At 41.7% G+C, this 21,891-nt stretch overlaps 1 protein-coding gene across 4 annotated transcripts in view; it reads right to left on the bottom strand.

The window, feature by feature from the left end:
• Positions 1–21,891, bottom strand: part of OSBPL6 (oxysterol binding protein like 6) — a 257,243-nt gene that overhangs the window by 80,629 nt on the left and 154,723 nt on the right. For all 4 annotated transcript variants that reach the window (XM_066575780.1, XM_066575778.1, XM_066575776.1 and 1 more), the window contains 4 exons: positions 16,804–16,917; positions 15,473–15,643; positions 5,561–5,693; positions 3,911–4,014 (listed from right to left, as the gene is read on the bottom strand). In XM_066575780.1, the coding sequence (XP_066431877.1) occupies positions 3,911–4,014; positions 5,561–5,693; positions 15,473–15,643; positions 16,804–16,917 (522 nt within the window). The remainder of the gene's footprint in view (positions 1–3,910; positions 4,015–5,560; positions 5,694–15,472; positions 15,644–16,803; positions 16,918–21,891) is intronic.

Below are 21,891 nucleotides of genomic sequence, written 5' to 3' on the forward strand. Positions count from 1 at the left end.
TGTCTTTCATTGTGCTACACTTGGTAGATAATAACCACTGCCTATCTGGAGCACCCAACAAGACCTCCTACCGTTTTGGAGATGCTCCGACCCAGCCATCACTATTTGGGCCTTGTCGAAGTTGCTCATATTCTTTCATTTGTCCATTTTAATGCTTCTAAAGGTCCAACCTCACTGTCTTCTGCACCATTCATTTCAGAAGACACATCAACTTTAAGAATGGACTGTTCACTTGCTTCTTAATACATCCGACCCCTTACAGGTGCCATTATCACCAGATAATCAGTGTTATTAATTTCACCTGTCAGTGGTTTTAATGCTATGACTGATAGATAGACAGATAGATACAGTGTTTCCCTGGAAATAAGACCCTGTCTTATAGTAATATTTTAAAAGAGGCACATGGTTTTATTTTTGGGAGATGTCTTATTAATACTTACCTAGCAGCCGCGGTTTGGGTTCCTCCCGCTACTCTGCAAAGTTCCATAGCTCCGCTAGGTTTCCTGCACTCATCAGCTGCCAAAAGAACATAACTTCCTGGTTGCTGCGTTTAGCAATCCTACCCCCAGGAGGCGATGGCTCTGATTGGCCAGCGAGCGATGCTCTCAGCCAATCAATGCAGCGCCCGCTAGAGCAATGCAACGGCTGTGATTAGCTGAGAGCAGAGTTTGCTTACCAATCAGAGCCATCGCTTCCTGGAGGCAGGATTTCTGAACACCGCAACCAGGAAGTGATGTTCTGTTGGCGGCAGGGGAGTGCAGGAGGCCCCGTCGGAGCTACGGAACCTCGCAGACCAGCGAGAGGAACCTGGTCCACAGCTGCTAGGTAATGTATTATATTTTTTTAAAAATCTAATCTAGATAGGGCTTATATTTCAAGTCTCTCCAAAAATAGCCAAAAAACTGTGTAGGGCTTATTTTTGGGGAAACACGATATATAGATTAGATAGATAGACCAGATAGATAGATAGATACACTGAATGGCCACTGCATTAGAAACACTTATTCATGTAGTGCATTAAACCTACTCTTGCCTCAATCGACCAGGTGATGTTTTTCCGCTCTTCAGTGATCACATTTTTGCCAACTTGAGGCTCGCCTGTTTCTCTTAGGCCGGCTGCACACGGCCGTGACGAGCTCCACCGCGGAATTCCGCGGCGGAGCCCGTCACAGCGCCCCCCAGAGACCCCAATACTTACCTGTGGATCCGGCGTCCCAGGTCCCGCATGACGCTTCGGCGCGCATGCGCAATAAAGCGTGTGACGCGCCGGACGCGTCATATGACACGCTCACAGCGTCACATGACGCGCCGGCCGCGTCATATGATGCGGCTGGCGGTAGGCGGAGAGGCGGTTTCACGCTATCTTCCTCTGTGCTACAGCGGAAGATAGCGTGAACGGACGGCTTCCATTGACTGCAATGGAAGCCGTCCGCTCGTACACCCGCGGCAAATAGAAGACGCCGCGGGTGAGGACGGGAGATTTTACTAAGCGGAATTCCGTATCGTAAGCATTGAGCTATTAGGTTCAATAGAACCTAATAGCTGCGGGCAACGCAGCGGAAATCCGTCCGTGGGAAGGAGCCCTTAGACGGGTCGTCTACTGCTATAGCTCATCCATGCTAAGGAACGATGAGTTGTGCATTCAGACACGTTAGTTGGAGCATAGTTGTATTTAAGTGCAAATTGCTTGACACCGAAGCACCTGTTTGTCAGAATGATTCTAGACATCCTCCTCTGACCCCTTTCATCAATTAGATGTTTACATCCACAGTATTCCCTTTCACTGGATGTTTTTTCTCGATCACACTATTCTCATTATATGCTTGACACCATTGTATGAGAATAACCCACAAGGTTAACAGCTTTTAAAATCCTGGCCCCAGCTAGTCTAGCACCAATTATACCAGACCTCATTCAAAGTCAGCCAGATCACTCGATCTTCCCATCTAATGTGGATTCCTACTAAAACTGATCTACGGAAAAGTTGCTCCCTTGATTTTATGCTGCTCTCTGGGATAATGATTCTGAAAGCTCCAATCATGAAAAGGCCGGGGGTTCCAATAAAGTGGCCATGCAGTGTATACCCCATAATGTAGATTGGAAGATTATTAGAGGTCAAAGAGAAGATCGTTGACCATATAAAAGCAGAAGGTTGTAGCCGAGTACTAATTTATACAGGTAATAGAACTCTGAGGTGTCTCCTAATATTCCTGCTAATGTATGGTAGGGGGAACATTAGTCCTGACTCCTTACGATACATACCTCAGCCTGTTTTCGAAGAGAGCGGGGTAGATTCTAATCCTTTATTTATTAACTGATTTATGTGAAACTCATCTTTGTCATAATGAAGGTTTGCAGCAGCTGTTGTACAACACTGTATTATGCACACTGCACCTACTGAAGGACCTATTCTTAAAGGGGTTGCACCAATATAGGAGGAAATTTACTAAGACCAGCATTTTAAATAATGGTATTAATATAATTTCTGTCTGCGCATGATGCGCCCAATATTTCAAGATGCGCATGCCTCTTCATATATTAGGCGCATCTAGGATCTTCTGTGCATCGATACCGAAATCTCTTAGCTGGCGTAGATTTCCGATATAATGTACACCAGTTGCTGTCATAAATCCACATAAATGTCTCAGTTCTGGGTGCCCAAGTGCCCTCACAAAATTCCTGTCCACTTTTTTTTTTCAAAAAGGCAAGAGCAGTACAGAAAGCCGAAAAGTGACAATTTTTTTGTGCAAGTTGGAGTTACGCCAAAGTTAGCAACTTTTCTAAGCCAGAATTCTGGTGTAAAGCCCTTTAGAAATGTCCTGCGTAGATTTATCACCAATCCATAGGATTGCCATGTTCCCCTCCTAGATTGTGTTTTTAATGTATTGATGCACTTGAAAAAGTCCTGAGAGAAGGACGAAACGCGTTGTGCAAGAGATACGGATTAAACTTGTTAAAGGGAGGATTGAATGTGTCAGTTCCTGGACCGCGGATCCATTTTCACTTTACACTGACATGTTCCCCTCCTTTGTCACTGTAGGCATGCTTCTCCCACATGTAGTGACGTTACATTGAAAGCAGTGATGGTTGCGCATGTGCGGTTGCCGTCCCATTCATTTCAATGGGGCTGATGGAGACAGCCAACTGCTTGTACTCTTCTATCTCCAGCAGTCCCTATTGAAAATGAATGGAATGGCACCGACCATCACTCCATTCAATCTCCTCTTCACTGCAGGGGGGGTGCAGGGAGCCTGCAATAAGGAGGAGAGGGGGGACTTGGGATCTCTGTTCCCGGGACCAGTGGGGTTCTCAACAATGCCCAACAATCAGACTTTTATCACCTATCCTACAGATAACTGACAAAAGTCTACCTTTGTACAACCCATTTAAAGAAAGAGGCAGCACTACAAAAAGTAATCTGCCACAGACCTTCTGCAGAATTAGGCAAGTTGCCCCTTTTTGTACCGCGACGAATCGCTGTATAATCATCAGGTTCTGACATTTTTTTAAGACGTCAATGTAACATTTCCATTGATATGTGATGTAAGTTATTATATTCAACTCCCTTTTGTGATCAAGTATAAACTTCTAAAGAGTAACTACACACATGATATTATGGATCTTTAAGTCAATGAGCCAATAGGTGCCCCTCTTAGACCTCCTCAAAGACCGGAAGTATTTAGTTAGCGTAGCTAGACAGTAGAATCGGTGGATTCAAGCTCTTCGACCTTCCAAGCTCACGAGTGTTTGTACTATAATAGGTAAACCATCAGTATACATCTCATTCTTCCAGGCAATTGCATGATTAATATATGGCACCGAGAGTCATTCATTAGGGGATTTTATAACCTTTCCAGCTGAATACACTCCATTATGCTTAGACATTCTTTAAGTGTAGCTTTGACCGTACCTGCATGTCAATGAAATTGGGCGCCGACTGAGTCCTTTGCAGCATTTCGAGGTTATGAAGCAGCTTGCTAAGTTCAATCAGGTTTGACTGACACTGGGACAGATCTACAAATGCAAAAAATGTAAGTATGAGAGCCAGCAGAGACATATGTCCTCTACATACACAAAACAGAAGAAAACGGCGTGTTACATCTGTCTAGTAAATAACGCATATGTCGCGCCATTGATAAATCTATATGAAATTAGAATTCTACGTAGCATCCCCTCTTGATGACTATTCAACAGCTACTGCCAAGTTTTCCATTTACATTCCTCTACATTAAGCCCTACGAAGATAACACAAAACAGAAGAGGGGTAATTTAATTATTGTCTGACATATTAAACCCGACTTCTGATTTGGTATAATGGAGGACTAAGAATAGGAAAGGCGGTCAAAGAAGGATGAAATATAAAGTCTCAAGAGACATATTAATGTCAGTTATCGCTAAAAGCGCCATTCAATTCAGGGTTGTTTTTATCATAGAGGAAAACTACTGGGCAGCGAAATTTGACTATTAAAGGGAACCAGTCATCACCTTTAAGCCGTTATGGGGCTAAAAGGTAAGGGAATGGTGAGTCCGGGTCGCTGTGTTTCATAGACACCAGATGCCCTGTTCCAGCATTGTTTCCCTGTGAAGTTAGCGCAGCAGATTGATCCTTTCTGCGCACACGCACCTCCCATAGAGATAAATGGGAGACGCATGCGCAGAAAGAGTCAAGCTGCTGGCATGCGCCAACTTCACAGGGACACGGCACTAGAACCGGGCGCCTGATGAGTATAAAAAGCAGCTCCCGGAATCCTTGTTCCCTCACCTTTGAGCCCCAAGATGTACGTTATGGGGCTCAGGAGTGATGACGGGTCCCTTTAAAGGGGTTGGCCATTTTCCTACTACTGTTTAGCATGTGATGAACACATCATTGATACACAGTGGGGGGAATATACAAACCCTTTTATGTTTGTCATGAAAGTGCCGTGGAGCATCTTAGATGCTAAAAGGTCATAATAACATTTTTGTACAAGAGGGTCTTGTACCAAATTTTGCTACTTTTCTTTTCTATGCCAAAAAACATTTGATAAATGTCCTCCTATGGATCAACAAAGGGGGAATGATGTTGGATACATGCCATTTTACGGATGTGAGCGCCACCCAAGCAGCTGGCCAAGTGTGTGTGGCTTTTTGAAAATGTAGAACACAGTACAGTATAGGAAGAAATAAAGATGTGCCATAAACACATGATTTACACTTATTGCTGGACAGTAGTAAGAAACCGGCCAAACATTTTAAGGGGAAATTGGTATAGAATCCATATCTTCTGTATAACAAAAAAAGGGTCTCCACCATCTAAGCCACTTATGGTTTATCCACAGGATATGTCATAAATGCCTGATAGGTGTGAGTCTAACCTTTGGAACCCCCAATTATTAGGCGAATAGTAGTCTGATGACCACCTTCATCAGTTCCCTGCATTTGCATTATCCAGACACTTCAATGGGAGGTCCCTTTGACCCTTTGAAATTATCTGAATATCCCTCAGAAAGAGAAGCATAAATCCGGTGATCCCTTTAAATAGTGTGATTGCACCCCGCCTTAGCTGCATTCTATACTGCACCTTCTGCACACTTGTCCATTTCCTCCGAGTCCTGTAACCACGCTGCAACCTTACTCTGCCCAGTGGTACATGTGGCGGGGAGACTGCTGCTGCATGGGATAGGAGACTGCCACAAGAAGTTATTCTGTGGAACCTATTGGAGAAGAGAAAGAATGCAGTATAATCTACATATAATGCAAATAGACATGAATATTATAATATAACTAGGAGCTTTTCTTGCTACAAATAATAGACCGGTATTCCAGAGGCATGGCAATTATTAATTGTATGAAGCAATTCCTGTCATTTAGAAATGAGAAAACTTTGTAGATATTGAATAAGGAAAAATAGGATAAAAGGTTAAAACTAGAGATGAGCGAGCATACCCGCTAAGGATAATTACTCGAGCCAGCATTGTCCTTAGCGAGTAGCTGCCCGCTCGGAAGAAAAGGTTTGGGTGCCGGCCGGGGGCGGGGAGCAGCTGGGGAGAGCAGGGGGGAACGGAGGAGAGAACTCACTCTCCCCCCCCCCCCCCCCCCCCCGCTCACCCCTGCTCACTCCCGCAACTCACCGCTCACCCGCACCAGCACCCAAATCTTTTCTTCCAAGCGGGCAGGTACTCGCTAAGGACAATGCTCGCTCGAGTAATTGTCCTTAGCGAGTATGCTCGCTCATCTCTAGTTAAGACTATGGAGTTAAAAAGAAGATATAGGATTAGTGATGGGTCGCAGCAGTGGAAGTGTTCGTTATCTGTACTGCAACACTGCAGAGAAAAGCAGAATTGCAGGAACTTCATTGATATTATGAATTTCCATGCTTGCCAGTAGTACTGAAGTTGCGTGTGGAAGCATTACATGATGCAGACTCTGACTAACCACTGGCAACATTAGGCACTGTGTTGATCAGAGACCAGTCTCTCCTTGTGTCCCTGATGTCTGATGAACTATAGTGTGCCATATGTATGTCCGGCCTTAGCTATGTGTGAGGCATACAGTCACATAGGGCAATGGCCACCGGTTTGTAATGGGGCACCAAGCAAATGTAGGCTGGGGGCAATCGTCCCCCCGTAGGTCAACCCAGCCAGAGGATATTCTTCTTCTTTGTGGCAGCGTCGTCTAGAGCTACATAAATCATCCTACTCCTGGCTCTGTCTACTCTCCTCTGATATTCCGAAGTGCTCCATCATCCCATCGTTTCTCGGCTACCCCCCACTACGCTGTTGCTTAGTTCCACTACTGTATTTATGTATTGAGGTTGGTTCTGCTGCTGTATTTATGTATTAAGCTTGGTCCAGGAACAGTATTTATTTTATGAGCTTGGTTCTGGTGCTGTATGTATATACTGGCATTAGTTCTGGTGATGTATTTATGTTATCAGCTGAGCTACAATATTTATTCACTAAGCTGTTCCAGTATGGGTATGCTACTATGTTGCTACTTTCTGCACAAGGAAAATGCAGACAGACTGACTATCAGTGCAATATATATGTTTTTTTTTCTTATGACGGGGTTGGGGGAGGGGAGGGTAAAATTCCACGCAGGGTGCCATCTAACCTAAGGCCAGCACTGGATGTATTTTTCCCGGTAGTCTCTCCCTATTCCTATTTTCTTCTTGCTACTCCCAATCACTTTCTCTATGGACACCCACTATTTTGTTATGGCAGCAAGTCAAACCTTGACTCCACTCCTCTCCACATCAAAATCCATGGGATTTCATGGAAGTTATAGGATTCAAGCCTGGACGTGAGTCTATGTTAGCTGCATGCACCGCATATATCAGGCATCTTTGTCCTGTAGAGGGTGCCTGAGTATGGAGGTCCTTTTGGTTTTCTCAAGATGCTAACAAGATCCACCATGACTCCCTGGTTTCCAGACATTTGCTTTCTTAGACTATACTTCTCTCTCCACTCTTGATCCTGGCTTGTGATATTGCCTATACTTTTGTCTGCGACCTGACCTGACCTCTGGCCTGAATTACCATACTGAACCTGTTGTCAATGACCCGACCTTTGGCTTTGTTCCTCCTGCTGAAGTGAACCACCTACCCTGACCTGAACCATCTGACTACTCTCCCGTTACACCCTCAGGTACTACTCCTAGGTCTTAAGTTATGTCAGCTGTCACAGTACTGGGACAACTTCCTGAGTAACGGTCTGGGGACCCCATAGCGAAGCCCACATCCTGACTGTTGGAGTTTTTAGGGTGAAGACTGGAGTATCTCAGCTATCGCCTCAGGATTTGGCCCAAAGTCAAACCAGTCTGTGATTCAGTAGATCCATGAGTGCTTATCCTATTTATGTAAAAAAAAGTTAGAACAATAGATAAAGTGGTAATTTGCTGCCTTCTGACATTTCACAACATTTGCATTCATTCTGCGAAGCCAACAATATTTCTGGCCCATTCTCTAGAGACTCTTGCCGATGAAATATCACATCTGAATAGATACATACGATTCTCCTGTGTTACCAGGGAAATGCATAAATGTCATCAGGAGACTATAAAGTACTTTTTATTAGTTTTGATTTATAGAGTCTTTTTACAGTAAATATATTCATTTTTAGGCCACATGTTTAGCAACTGAGAGAGAACTAGAGACATCGCTCTGTCACAAGCTATAAAACTAGCAAAGTCATGGCCATAGCAGACCAGCTACTGACCACCCACTCACACAATATAGCAGCGGATTAATATTTTAGACATCGTCTGTCAGCTTGGATCTCATTTATATTTACTACTGACTCACACTGATGGGTTTGTCACTTGCATAACCTTTTAAATTAACAAATCTCTTCATTAAAGCTGCAACGTGAATAATAATTTACCTATTAAAACTGCAGCTGAATTAACACTCAAATCTGTGCTATAAGACTTGTAATTGGCCACATTTTAATGGTAATATTATACTCAAGGTCATATACAGTAACATACTGCAAAACTATAGCACTTCAGTGTACCAATGAGCAGAGGCATAACTTGAAGCTCCTGGGCCCCAATGCAAAACCTGGAACGGGGCCTCCAACTATAATGCTTTATTCATAGTACTGGGCTCCCTATATGGAGAAGAGAGGCCTTATGGGCCCCCTAAGGCTCCTGGGTCCGGGTGCAACCGCATCCCCTGCATCCTCTATAGTTACGCCCCTGCCACTGAGGCTTACTAGCAATGGTAGAACAGATTTATGCGTTATCAGGGGCATACCGGTACCTAGAAGCTCCTAGGCCTCAATGCAAAATCATGAATTATTTATAGCACTGGGTATGCGGATATATGTGCAGATATACAATTTTGGTTCCATAAGTCTTCATAGGTTGGATGCAGTTGCAGCCATATGTACCATCTATGGTTAATGACTTGTAGGCTTCCCAACTGCAACAGGTTCGGCATGACAGTACCGAATTCGGGGGGGCTGTCGAATTATACCAGGAGACCTAGTGCATATCCTGCCCCCTTGGCCAAGCCCACTCCACAAAATCAATATAGTAGTCATAGTCAGCTATATATATCTTCCTCATTACCTTACATTAGTGCAATGTTCACATTGCTCAACTCTTTTCCCGACTCCTGTCTGAGAGTGCATCATTCGGCAATTCTTGTGCATTTGGAATCTATGTCTGCTTTCATCCAGCATTGAGAGGGTTAACCAGCCCTCTGACTCTCAGCTCAGCTGTGGGATCAATGGAAAATCACTTTCCTATTTAAGATGAGCTGGTCCACTTCCTGGTTGCCTCAGTATTTGTGCTTCCTCTGGGCACTCCACTGCTAGTTCTTCTGTCTCTGAACTGTTAAGTCTATCTTGACCTTTGTCTGCTTGTTCCATTTGTTCCTTTGCCTTGTGCCCTATATCTGTATGTCTGTCCATTTTCTTTCTGTCTGTGTTTCATTCTCGTCTCTGTTGTAAGTTAGTTTTGTGCATGGTCTTCATCTCTATATTTTAGTACTTCATCCCTGCTTTCTGTCAGGACTAGTCAGGCCCTAAGTTTCAGAGCGGGGCCGCCATTATCGAGGTGATTACCCTGCTTGTAAGCAGAGTCCCTTCTTAGGTACTCTTGTTTGCTGGGATCAGCTGCCAGTCACCTGGTCTGGTATAAAAAACAGGCTGGTTGGTTAGCCCAGTGGGTCCACATTCCAAAATCCACAGTAAGTGAATAAGGAAGATAGAACTGACTGCCACTGCTAAACAGGTTTGCTGGAGCCGGCCCACAACTACATGGAGCTATGGAGGGGGCACTATTACTAAGTTGGGCCACAGAGGTGACACTAGTATTATGGGGGACACTGAGAGGGGCAATATGTTAATGGCCAGATGCGGAAAGCATGCAGAGATGGAGTAATTGGTGGAAGAAGTCTTCATGGCGGTTTGGGCCCAGCTAGACAGGAATAACAGATGACACCAATCAGTTTACTGGAGGCGCCTGCACTGTAATCACTGTCGCTGTATAGAGATAATGGGTGATATTCATAAAAACTTTTATGCCAGTTTTTGGTGTAAAAAAGCTCACAAATTTATTCAAAAGTGGGAATCTGTGTAAAAATTTGCAACTTTTAAGCTCTTTTGACTGCCCTTGGCACTTTTGTAAAGAGGGGCTTGTCGGGAGGGGATGTGGCTGCCCCAGACTGACAATTTTATGTATAATTTACGGCACCAAAATTGTGCCAAATTGAACGCTAGGTCGGACCTGGTGCACATTTCAGTGAGAGCACATGGAGTTGTGCCTAAAACAAAAAGAGCTATGCACCACTTCATGTATTAGGCGCATAGTGCGCCGGTGGAAGATTATTAAGGCCAGGGTTTGAGATACCAGTCTTAATAACTTTCCCATGATATCTTATTATTATTTGCAGGTATACTATTACTGTAGGAGGGTCATTGAGGGTCACTATTACTGTGAGGGCACAAAAAGAACATGGTTTAGTGTAAAAGGGGTGCGGTTTAACAAAACCTGCCCATTTTTCCAGCTTCCAATACATCAACCTTAAGAATGAACTGATCATTTGCTCCCACCCCTAGACAGGTGCCATTCTTATGAGATAATTCATCCTATTCACTTCACTGGTTTTAATCATATCAGTATATTAGTGAATTGATATTTCTGGTATCCCTCAATATAGTCTTCAAAATGGCTCCACAGTGGAGTTTCGCTTGAAGCAAAATATCAGTTAGCTTATGGTCAAAATCAGTGTTTTATCATCATTTATTGATATTTTTGCCCCTATGGATCATCTAATAAGTGACTAGACCTCTACAATGTGAACACATTGTCCAAATGATTGTAGATTGGCGTCTCCTGGTGCCATAAACTTCTGTAATCTGACCCGATATTTAAAAGTTCTCCAAAATGACCTCAATGCTTCATAAATTCATTTCCTTCTTGAGTCACCGACTCCAGCGAGACGGTTGCTATAAAAAGTCTTGAGCTCTTTCTTTATATAGAATTAATCATGGAAAACACAATTCAAACACGTCCGAAAAGCAAATGTAAGACTGACAGATGATGGGAACAGAGTGGCCTAATAATCATCTACAATCTCTGCCTTCCAGCAGAGGATTTCTTCTACATTTCTTATTTATCTGAAAGTATTGCTTAATATGGAATTAGTTCTTTTACAGCTCATTTTATACATCACGTTTAACATTTCTAGAAAGCAATCAAATTGCTGCCTTTAAGTAGATTTTTTCATTATACAGTTTTCTAGACAATATTGTAAACCCCAAGGAGGAAAGTGAACCTGAGCTAATGATATTTTAAGAAAAAACTACTACTGAGATGTAATTATCAAGAGCAGGGTACAGACGGCTCAACAAAATCTCAGATTTAACCTCTTAAAGGGGTTTTCTGAGTTAAAGACAACTCTGTGACCGTGTCCCCTACGTGTTAAAATAACAAATCAGTCATTACTCAACTCTCCCCTCTCCCTCTCCTCTGCCTCGTTCGTTCCCTGCTGGCAGCTCCGATGTCTCTACGATGTCACTTTACAGGTGGAAATCAGTGTGAGCCTGTCTACAAACAAGCTGCAACAGCCAATGACAGCACTCAGAGATTATGGCTGAGCGCTGTCATTGGCTGCTACAACATGTTTACAGGAGGTCACAGCAGCCTGCAAACAAAAACAGCGGAGACTGGAGTTGGCAGTGGGGGAAGAGAGGATAGCAAACAGAGGTCAGTCTCAGCTGCTTTGTTATTTTAATACATGGGGGCTTGGTGAAAGGGGTTTCCTTAATTCAGACAAACCCTTGAAGGATCAGAGTGTTTCGTTCCTAGAGGACCAGACACTTCTTAGCTATTTTACGTTTGTGGTCATTTTATTATAGCCCGTACAGGAATGGGTTCCCCTTTCAGTTTTCAACGTTTCAATATATCATATGTATAGACCTGGATTAGAGGGCAGATATGGCGGAGCTTTAGGTTGGCATGAGTGGTGGGTTCTTTTCTTTAAATATATTTTATTCTATCACTTTTTTCCCTTATTTTTGTAACTCCATCTCCTGTAATCTATACATTCCATTCCCCGCTATCAGCTAGAGCTATAAGAGCCACTGTAAAGTTTACAATAAAACAGGGCTTATTCCTGATTGTGCAGATACCTCTCAACAAGAGAAAGCCTGAGCAGCCCTAATTCCAAACTGCATATGTGTGGCAGGAGTCATCTGAAAAAGATCAACTCAGCAAACCCTCTATGCTGACCGTTATTTGTTCTTCCGTGTCAAGTTGCATTAATCTAGCCATTTATTAGCAATTTCTGTCATCTGAAAATAATGATTTCGACAACTTCCTGCCTTCGGTTGGACTTTTTATGTGACACAGGAGTCAGAAATAGACCAAAGAGCAACGGTCAAATAATCCAACTTCAGATCAAGTTTAAGAGCGGTCAATGTAATTTTTATGCAAATGAGAAAATGGAACAATACCTCTGCAGCACCACCTATTGGAAGACAGCATTCCTGCAAGTCAATGTCAGACTTTCACCGCGAAACAGCTGCCTCTGTATGGTTATTCTGGCTTTGGCTTACAATGTCCAGTCATTGTTGTAAGGCTTGTTTAACCCTTTAAGGACCAAGCAGCAGTAGGTCAAGTTCTCAGCTGTCAGACACAGAAACTGGAGAAGGGTGAAGTGGTTTTTAACCGCTTCTGCCTTCTCCTTTTCAGGCTACATAGTGCTCAAGGAATGCTATGTACTAAAGAGTGAATGCGACCCAGCGATCACTTAACTACGGGATTCCCTGGTGCAGCAGAGCTGCAGGGTCCTAGCAGACCCAGATCAGCTCTGCCAATGGCTATTGTCACTACAGGTGGATGTTTTTATTCCCTGTAACTGGGACTTCTATGGGTGCTCCAGCTACAGTGAAAAAGTGTGAAATTAAAAAAAAAAGACAATGTGAATGACCCCCTCAAAAAGTGTCTGGTTCCTAAGGAACAAAAAACGCTGGTCCTTAAGAGGTAAAAGTCATTGACCTGGCTCCCTCTACTGGTGGCTGCAGGTACTGGGTCATGTTGGCTTTTAAAACTAATTATGCGAGGGATTTGAGCGTTGTATAAAGGTCAACTCACACACATGTATATTCTGTCTGTATTTACTCTGTATTTTTTACTGGCTGAATACGGATTGAAAACAGACCTATTGAATTAAATTAGTGTATTATGTTGCACATTAAAAAAAAAGCAGTTTGTCCTATTTTGGTCCATATTCATGGACCATAATTGCCCATGAAAGTCTATGAGAGTGTAAAAAAAAACGCTGTGAAAACAGATGTTACATGCATATTCAGTGCGTTTTTACACATGGTATGGCAAGAATAAATCAACTTTGAAATTTGACTTGGAGCCGAGCTCTGAGTCACGGGGGCGGACCTCGCCGGTATCTCCCCACCGGCTACATGAAGACTGACAGCTCCTCCTCTCCCTCCTTGTGTCTAGGGAGAGAGCTGCTACTCTGCATGATGCCGGCGGGAAGAGACCAGCGCATCCCGCCTCCGTGACTCGGAGCTCAGCTACCGGTCCAACTTCAAAGTGTATATACTCTGAAACAACACAGCTTTTCAGAACAAAACACCCACAGGGGCAACGGTCAGAGTTCATACTGCCTATGGTACGGACAATATGAACCTAATGGCTGAATCCCTTTAAGAAGAGAACTGAAAAAGAGGTAGCAACCTGTACCAAGATTACTGAGCTGTATCAAATACAAGTCCTTAGTAGGACACAATGGTGGCTTAGTGGTTAGCAGTGTTGCCTTGCAGTCCTGGGTTTAAATTTCACCAAGGACAACATCTACATGGAGTTTCTATGTTCTCTGCATGGGTTTCCTCCAGGGGATTTCTTTCACACTTCAAATATACACAAAGAGGACAAAACCCAATATCATGTGATGTAAAGTGCTGCTTAATATGCATGCACTATTTAAATAAAGGGGATTATTAGTTTTACAATGACAGCCATCCTTTGGAAAAATGGATGGAAGTTGCATTCATTAACTTTGGGACACATTAGAGAATCGTTTTGCAGTATACAAATGAAACTCCTTATACAAAATCTTTCCACTCTCCATATCATGAGAACAAAACAAAAAAATCCATTGAATGCAGTATCTATATTTTTCTTAAAAAGTCCAAAAACTAAAAGCTTCACATAGAATCTGGACACACATCAATGCTTCTTTTAAAAGATCCATCCTGGGTCAGCGCATACACCGACACGCAAAGCTCAATTATTCACAAAGAATTCAGTGATCTGTCAACATCATGCTGACATTTCTGAATAAAGCTTTGTCATACGCTCCCAGGAAAAACAAACAACCACACAAAAAGATAAAAAGCAACAACCTATATACAATGGCAAACACAAACATAAAGGCAAATCCAAACTAAAGAATAGAAATACAACAAGCAAAACACACAAATAGTTATCCATGGCAGACAAGTGATATAAAACCCTGAAGACTAGAAAAGAATCTTCTTAGGCTGGACTCACATGGCCGAGCAGGTATAGTGTATTCTGCACGTGCGGAATAAGCTGTACCGATATCCCATAGGCTGACGCTTAGACCAATTGCATGAAATACACGTGCAATAAAAATCCCAGCATGTTCTATCTATATTATGCACACATACACGCCAAGATGGGCAGTATGCAGCAAGTACGCAATACCATTGCGTACTTGTTGCGTACCACATGTGCCTCTCACGGGCGGCACGCCGCAAATTACTGTCGTGTGAGCCCGGCCTTAAGGAAATACTAACTGTAAAATACCCTTACAGTAATTGCAATCTGAAAAAATTGCCTTATTTTAAAACTCTCCCAGCTGGAGAATAAAAAAATAGGTACCAGTCTGCAATACCAGACATAGCCTGAGGGCAAGAGTGGTGCTGCGTCTGGAAAAAGCTGCGCTATTTCTCTTTTGTATCCCCTTTACCAATTAAAATGCTTAAATCTGATCTTCTGCATCTACTTGCGTTGTTTAATATTGTAAAATAATTCTATTTCATCCATATAACGTGGTAATATTTAAAGCAACCCTCTAGTTTCAGGACAAAATTCTGGCAAGAAACTGGAGGGTGGCTACATTATGGGATTGTGTTTTAGCTGTTCAAGATGACCATTGAAATTTTCCAGCTTCCTAATGCACATTGTGAACTGCTCTCAGATTGGCTAAACCTGATCATGTGAGCAGTGCTGGCCAATCATAAAGCAGGTATAGTACATTGGTAATATAACACTATTAATACACTGTGTGGATTAGGTAGTCTAAAGTTTGCATTGGCCATCTAGGATGGCTGAAAATGGGACCTGGAACCAACGGACCAAAGAGGCATTGGCACAGAAGACCAACAGCAAGCAATATACTGCCTCTTCTAATCCAAAGACAAAATTTTGCCCCAAATCCAGAGGGTCGCTTTAAAGATCCTGAACAGGTGAAAAAAAAATTGTTAGATTTGCGTACCTTTCCTTCTGGCACTGTTATATTAGCTGCTGGTGAGGACTCCGTTGTTGACGTTGATGGAAACATATGGAAGCTGGCATCTCTTGGTGATCGCACTATTTCATTCTGCCGGTAAAGTCTATGGTGGCGTAACTTTGACACCCAAGCATCAAAAGTGTCCTGAGATTTCACCTACAGGGAAAATGTTACGGTAGACAGGTGAAAGTGTTCTGTTCATAACTTGGCATATTAAATATCACATCGATTTTAGGCTCAATATCATTGTAGCATACTTTATGCATAAATTGTCAATTTGCACACATTGAGTCTCAGCCAGTCATCGGCGGTGTGTGTTGGGAAGATTACCTAGTGTATAGCTCTAATGTGTGCTACTATATATTGGCATTTGTCGCCTACAGGGAAAAAAGTGTACGCTGCATGGTGTATTTTTTGTTTGTGGTGCCACCTGTATAGGATGTGTTGTCTGCATAATAGTTCAATGCTAGCTACATACATCTAATTGCAGTTCTTTGTAACGGTGACTACACGCAGCTGCAATAACATTATCAAGTTGGAAAAATTGGTCTCTGTACAGATATATTATGGAATATATCAGAAGAGAATTTTGAACCTAAAAACAGGATGATGAATATTGAATGGGGCATTTTGGGCTTTGAGTATTAAATCTTGGTATTTGTATAGCGCCAACTTATTCCGCAGCGTTTTCAGGTAATTATTATTTATTACCCCCCCACCAAACTGGGTTCTCTTTTTACCGACCTCGGAAGGATGGAAGGCTGAGTCAACCTTGAGCCGGCTACCTGAATCACGCAGGGATTGAACTTGCAACCTTCAGGTCGTAGGCGAGAGCTTACACTCTGCGCCACACGAGGCTCATTAATGACATTTTATTGATGACATATGCTCAGGATAGAGCATCAATAGTTGATCATCGGGGATCCACCTGTCGGGATCCCTGCCTATCAGCTTAGTGATGCCCCGTATTACATTCCTGACCACCAATGACAATTTGGCCCCGCTGTACTTTTGGATTCCCGCTGATCAACTATTGATTATCTATTTCGAAGATAGTTCATCAATAGTAAAAGCCTGGAATAACTCTTTAATTTTGGTAGAAACTTCATAAATTTCACAAAGTGACAGAGAGTGAGGTCCATTCTGAATTTTACAATTTGTGATTTCCGTGCTTCATTCCCTTTATCAGTACCTACATTTGTTTCAGCAGTTTGTATATTTGAAGGGTACTGCATGTCTAGTGCTCAGCAATCTTACTGGTATATTTCTAGAGACCCCTTTTAAATCAATTAATAAGTCAGACATTATGAACAAACCTTAAGATGATAAATGTTCTCCTCAGTGTCCAGATCTATCCTCCGAGCCTTCTTCTTGATGGACATAACGGACAACCCAACATCAATACTTCCATGTACTTTCCCTTTCTGAGTCTAAACACAAAACATTACAGGACATTGTGAGTATACCAAAGGTCTTACTAAAATAAAAATACATACCCTGTGGAATTATAACACTAGTTAAATGGTCACCAACTTTTCAAACAACATGTGCTTATGTGATAGCTAAATGTAATAACTAGCAACAGTGCAAATCACTTTATTTACCTAACATTACGTTTTCATGCTGAAAAATCCCTCTAAAGTGTTGGCTACTAGGGATCTCCCTTCCTCCCAATCCGCTGTTCACTGCCTGTTACCAAGTGATGCATATCTCTAGTAACAGAGATAACAAGACGGAATCATAGAATGGTAGAGTTGGAAGGGACCACCAGGGTCATCTGGTCCAACCCCCTGCTCAGTGCAGGATTCACTAAATCATCCCAGACAGATATTTGTCCAGCCTCTGTTTGAAGATTTCTATTGAAGGAGAACTCACCACCTCCTGTGATAACCTGTTCCACTCACTGATCACCCTCACTGCCTAATATCTAATCTGTGTCTCCTCCCTTTCAGTTTCATCCCATTGCTGATAGTCCTTTCTAGTGCAAATGAGAATAGGGCTGATCCTTTTGCACTGTGACAGCCCTTCAGATATTTGTAGATGGCTATTAAGTCTCATCTCAGCCTTCTTGTTTGTAAGCTAAACATTCTCAGATCCTTTAACCGGTCCTCATAAGACATGATTTGCAGACAGCTCATCATCTCGGTAACACTTTTCTAAAATTGTTCCAGTGTTCGCTATCCCTTCTAGCTTTGTATCATCTCCAAACTTGAGTACTAGTTTACCCTCAATTCCCTCCTCCAGGTCATTTATAAAAATGTTGAACAACACTGGGCCTAGGACAGAGCCTTGTCGTACCCCACTTGATACATTCTTCCAATTAGATGTGCAGGCATTTATGATCACTCTTTGAGGACGATCACTCAGCCAGTTGTAAATCCACCTAACAGTTGCCTTGTCAAACCCATATTTGGTCATTTTTTCAATAACTATGGTATGAGATACTTTGTCAAATGCTTTACTAAAGTCAAGATATACTATATCCACCGCATTTCCCTGATCAACCCAGTCGGTGATACTGTCATACTGAGGTAATTTAGATTTGTCAGCATTACTTGTTTGTTACAACCCCATGCTGCCTCTGGTTAATTACTCCATTCTCATCCAAGTACTTGCCTACATGCTGTTTAATAATTTGTTCAAAGATCTTTCCTGGTATAGAAGTCAGGCTCACAGGCCTGTAGTTTCCTGGATCCACCTTCTCCCCTTTTTTGAAAATAGAAACATTTGCCCTTTTCCTATCTTCTGTAACTTCTTCTGTTCTCCATGAATTTTTGAAGATTATCAATTAAGTTTACTAAGTGTTCCCTCACCATCTCTCTGCTTATAGATAGCCTGCATTATTTTATTCCCCCAATAGCACAGGGAAGATTAGTTGATGTTCCATCTACTTTCTGAGAGAAAACAGATACAAAATAGGAATTTAAAAGTTTGGCCTTCTCAACATCATTTTTACCAAATTCACAATTTTCATCCTGTAAACATCCTATAGCATCTTTGACTTTTTTTTGCTTTTGACATACTCCCAAATCCTATTTATTGTTTTTGGCCTCTGTTACAAGATTCAATTCATTAGCTTTTCTGACACTTGCCCTACAGTTTCTGCAGACCGCATTATATTTCCCTTTAGATATTCCCCCCTCTTTAGCATGTTTTTAAGTTCTGTGTTCATCCATCCTGGTCTCTTTAAATGTTTCGCATTCTTCCTTCTTTTAGCGATTGTTAACGGTTGTGCTTTGAGAATCTCATTTCGCAATATTTCTCAACCTTCTTGGACATTTCTGTCCTTAAGAACATCCAGCCATTGGATTCTTCCTACCCTTCTGCCTTTCTGAAAACCAACCTTCAGGTTTAAATCTTCGCAGGTCTTTCTCCCCTTGTTATCCAAAATTTAAGGATAGCATGATCACTGCCTCCTAAGGTCCCAGTCACTCTTACTTCCTCAACCATTTCCTCCCTGTTGGTAAGAATAAGGTCCAAGATAGCAAATCCCCTTGTTTTCTGTTCTACCTTTTGGAAGATAAAGTTAACAGCAAGAGCAGATAAGAATCTGTTGGATCCATTACTTTCACCTGCGAGAGATTCCCAACAAATGTCTGGATAGTTAAAATCTCCCATAATCACTATGTCACGCTTTTTTGAGAGCTTGGCCATCTGATGTAGAAAGAGTTCATCCATATCTTCTGCTTGTCCAGGCGGTCTATAGTAAATGGTTACAATGGTGTCCTTTCTGTTGTTCTTTTCCTTGTATTCTTACCCAAACAGTTTCTACAGAACTACCATGCTCTGAAGCTTGAATCTCGGTGGAGATTTATGTTTTCCTAACATACAACACAACACCTCTTCCTCTTTTATTAGGTCTATTTCCTAGAAAAAGGTCATATCCTTCAAGCCTTGTATTCCAATCTTGTGCATCATCCTACCAAGTTTCCGTGGTGCCTATGACATCATATTTCTCTTCCTGTGTTCTGGAGCTCCAATTCTCCTTGTTTATTTCCAAAGCTCTGCATTTGTGTAGAAACATTTTAGTTTTTGATCAGTGTCTCTTGCTCCTCTACTTTCCTTCCAAATTTTTCATCTGTGTTCTTTCTTACCAGTTCTGATAACAAGGTTCTCAATTGTATTCATTAGCTGCATATTTTTACCTGGCCTTTCACTCCCTTTTCCATATTGTTCTAGTTTAAAGCTCTTCTGATGAGTGTAGCAAGTGTACATGGAGAAATGGAGGGCAATGATATAAGATGCCCATAAAAATCTACGGAAAGGTGAGGGAAAAGGGCATGAAATTTACTGTGTCACAGCTATTGAAATGGTATCTCCACTACTTAGAACTTCTCCAATGTCTTTCATGATGCTGATAATTGCATGTGTGTGCACTACAGATATTTAGAGAGCAGACTAAATGATGTGGAGTATATCATAGCAGTAGATTTTTCCCACCAGTTCAGAGAGAACTGAGAATTAGAGATACAGCCCGCAGAGAAGGATAATGGTGATAAATACCATATACAAGTTATACAATTGCCAGAAATAGTGCTATTCCTCACATACACACATGGCAGCTTATTCTGAAAACTTCTCTGAAATGTCAGGTACACTTTTAATGTTAGGTAACTTTGCAAATATGCTGCATCACTGTTATAGCTCCTGTAATTTAGCCTTGAGATGCATTAACAGTTCTACAGGCTGCAGAACTGAAATTTCTTAGTAGTCCTTGCTGGTTCTGTGCTTTGTATTCTGGAAAGAAAAGTTTCTATATCAGGCATTGTGCACTAATCGGATTTAGAATGAAACGAATTCTTCTACTATATTATATGAGCTCACCTAAGCTGTCACCTAGAGACTTAAACTATGCATGATTGTGGCTGATCATTCACCACTTTGTAAAAGATCGTATTTATTTCAAACCATGTCCCAGAAAACACGTCTGAGATGACTACTTTGCATAACCAGAGGTGACAAGTTTTGGGACTTTGAAAAGATAACAGGTCTGTAAATATAGTGAGTTATGAAGGATTTCATGGATACATTTGGCAGAACCACCCGAATCAGACTGGTCCCTCAAGCGGAGCACCTGCCCAGAAGAGGGCAACCTTAGTACAGGAGAGAGAATGGAAACCAGTCTGAAACTACATTAAAGACTAACCTTCTGATACTAAGTACTGAGCTAATTAAATCACTATGTGATTGTTCTCAGTAAGAGAAACCAAGTAATCTTGTAGATATGAGACCTTTTAATCCCTTAATGATACAGACCTTTTTTTCCCCCATTTTCATTCCCCCCCCCCTTTAAAAAAAAATAAAAATCAGAACTCCCTTATTTATCCATTGATGTAGCTGTATGAGGGCTTGCTTTTTTAATGTAACATATAATGTACTGAAAAACTTTTTAAAAATGCTAAGTGGAGTAAACTGAAAAAAAAAAAAGAACTTCCGCCATCTTTCAGGGCGTCTTGTTTCTACGGCACACCAACTGCAACAAAAATGACATGATAACTTTATTTTATTGGTCAGTACAATTAGTACGATACTAAACATATTTATTATTATTATTATTTTTTGTATTACTTTTATTTTTTTTTCCAAAGACATTTTTCTGCAGCCATTTTCTGCGCCCAATAACTTTATTTTTCCATCAACATAGTTGTGCAAGGGCTCATTTTTTGCGGGACGATTTCGGGGGATTTAAATGCTGCTGTCAGAATTGACAACAGCATTTAAATGGTTAATATCTCCGCTCAACCACGAGGCTTGTCGGGGCTGTTGCCCGCGTGTGTCGGCTGTAAGAAACAGCCGTCATCCGCACTGTATGAAGGGAGGTCGCCCCGTGATCTGCCATCATACATACCCCGACCCCGCAGGACATAACTGTACATCCTATAGTGGGAAGGGGTTAATGGCTAACAAAAATACATGATTTTATAGTGAGCTTTCAAACCTCCCCGGGGTTCTTCCTCAAACTTAAATGGAATAGATTAGAAGAGGCATATAGGTATATATATATATATATATATATATATATATATATATATATACACATACATACACACACACACATACTTATGGCAAGGCACAGACATGGTGTGATTAATTTTGCACTTAAAAAAATACCAGAACAGAATGAGCATAGGAGTATTGTTCTAAGTGCAAATTAATCACATCATGTCTGTGCCTTGACGTATGTGTATATATATATATATATATATATATATATATATATATATATATATATATATACACACATACATACATACACACATATATATATATATATATGCGCCTCTTCAGATCTATTTCATTATGCCTGAGAAGGAACTCTGAGTAGGTTTGAAAGCTTGCTACAACATCATGTATTTTTGCTAGCCATCTACAAGATTACTTGGCTTCTTACTGAGAACAATCAC

The sequence above is a fragment of the Eleutherodactylus coqui genome, chromosome 8 (assembly GCF_035609145.1).
Source record: "Eleutherodactylus coqui strain aEleCoq1 chromosome 8, aEleCoq1.hap1, whole genome shotgun sequence".
In the NCBI taxonomy this organism is placed as follows: domain Eukaryota; kingdom Metazoa; phylum Chordata; class Amphibia; order Anura; family Eleutherodactylidae; genus Eleutherodactylus; species Eleutherodactylus coqui.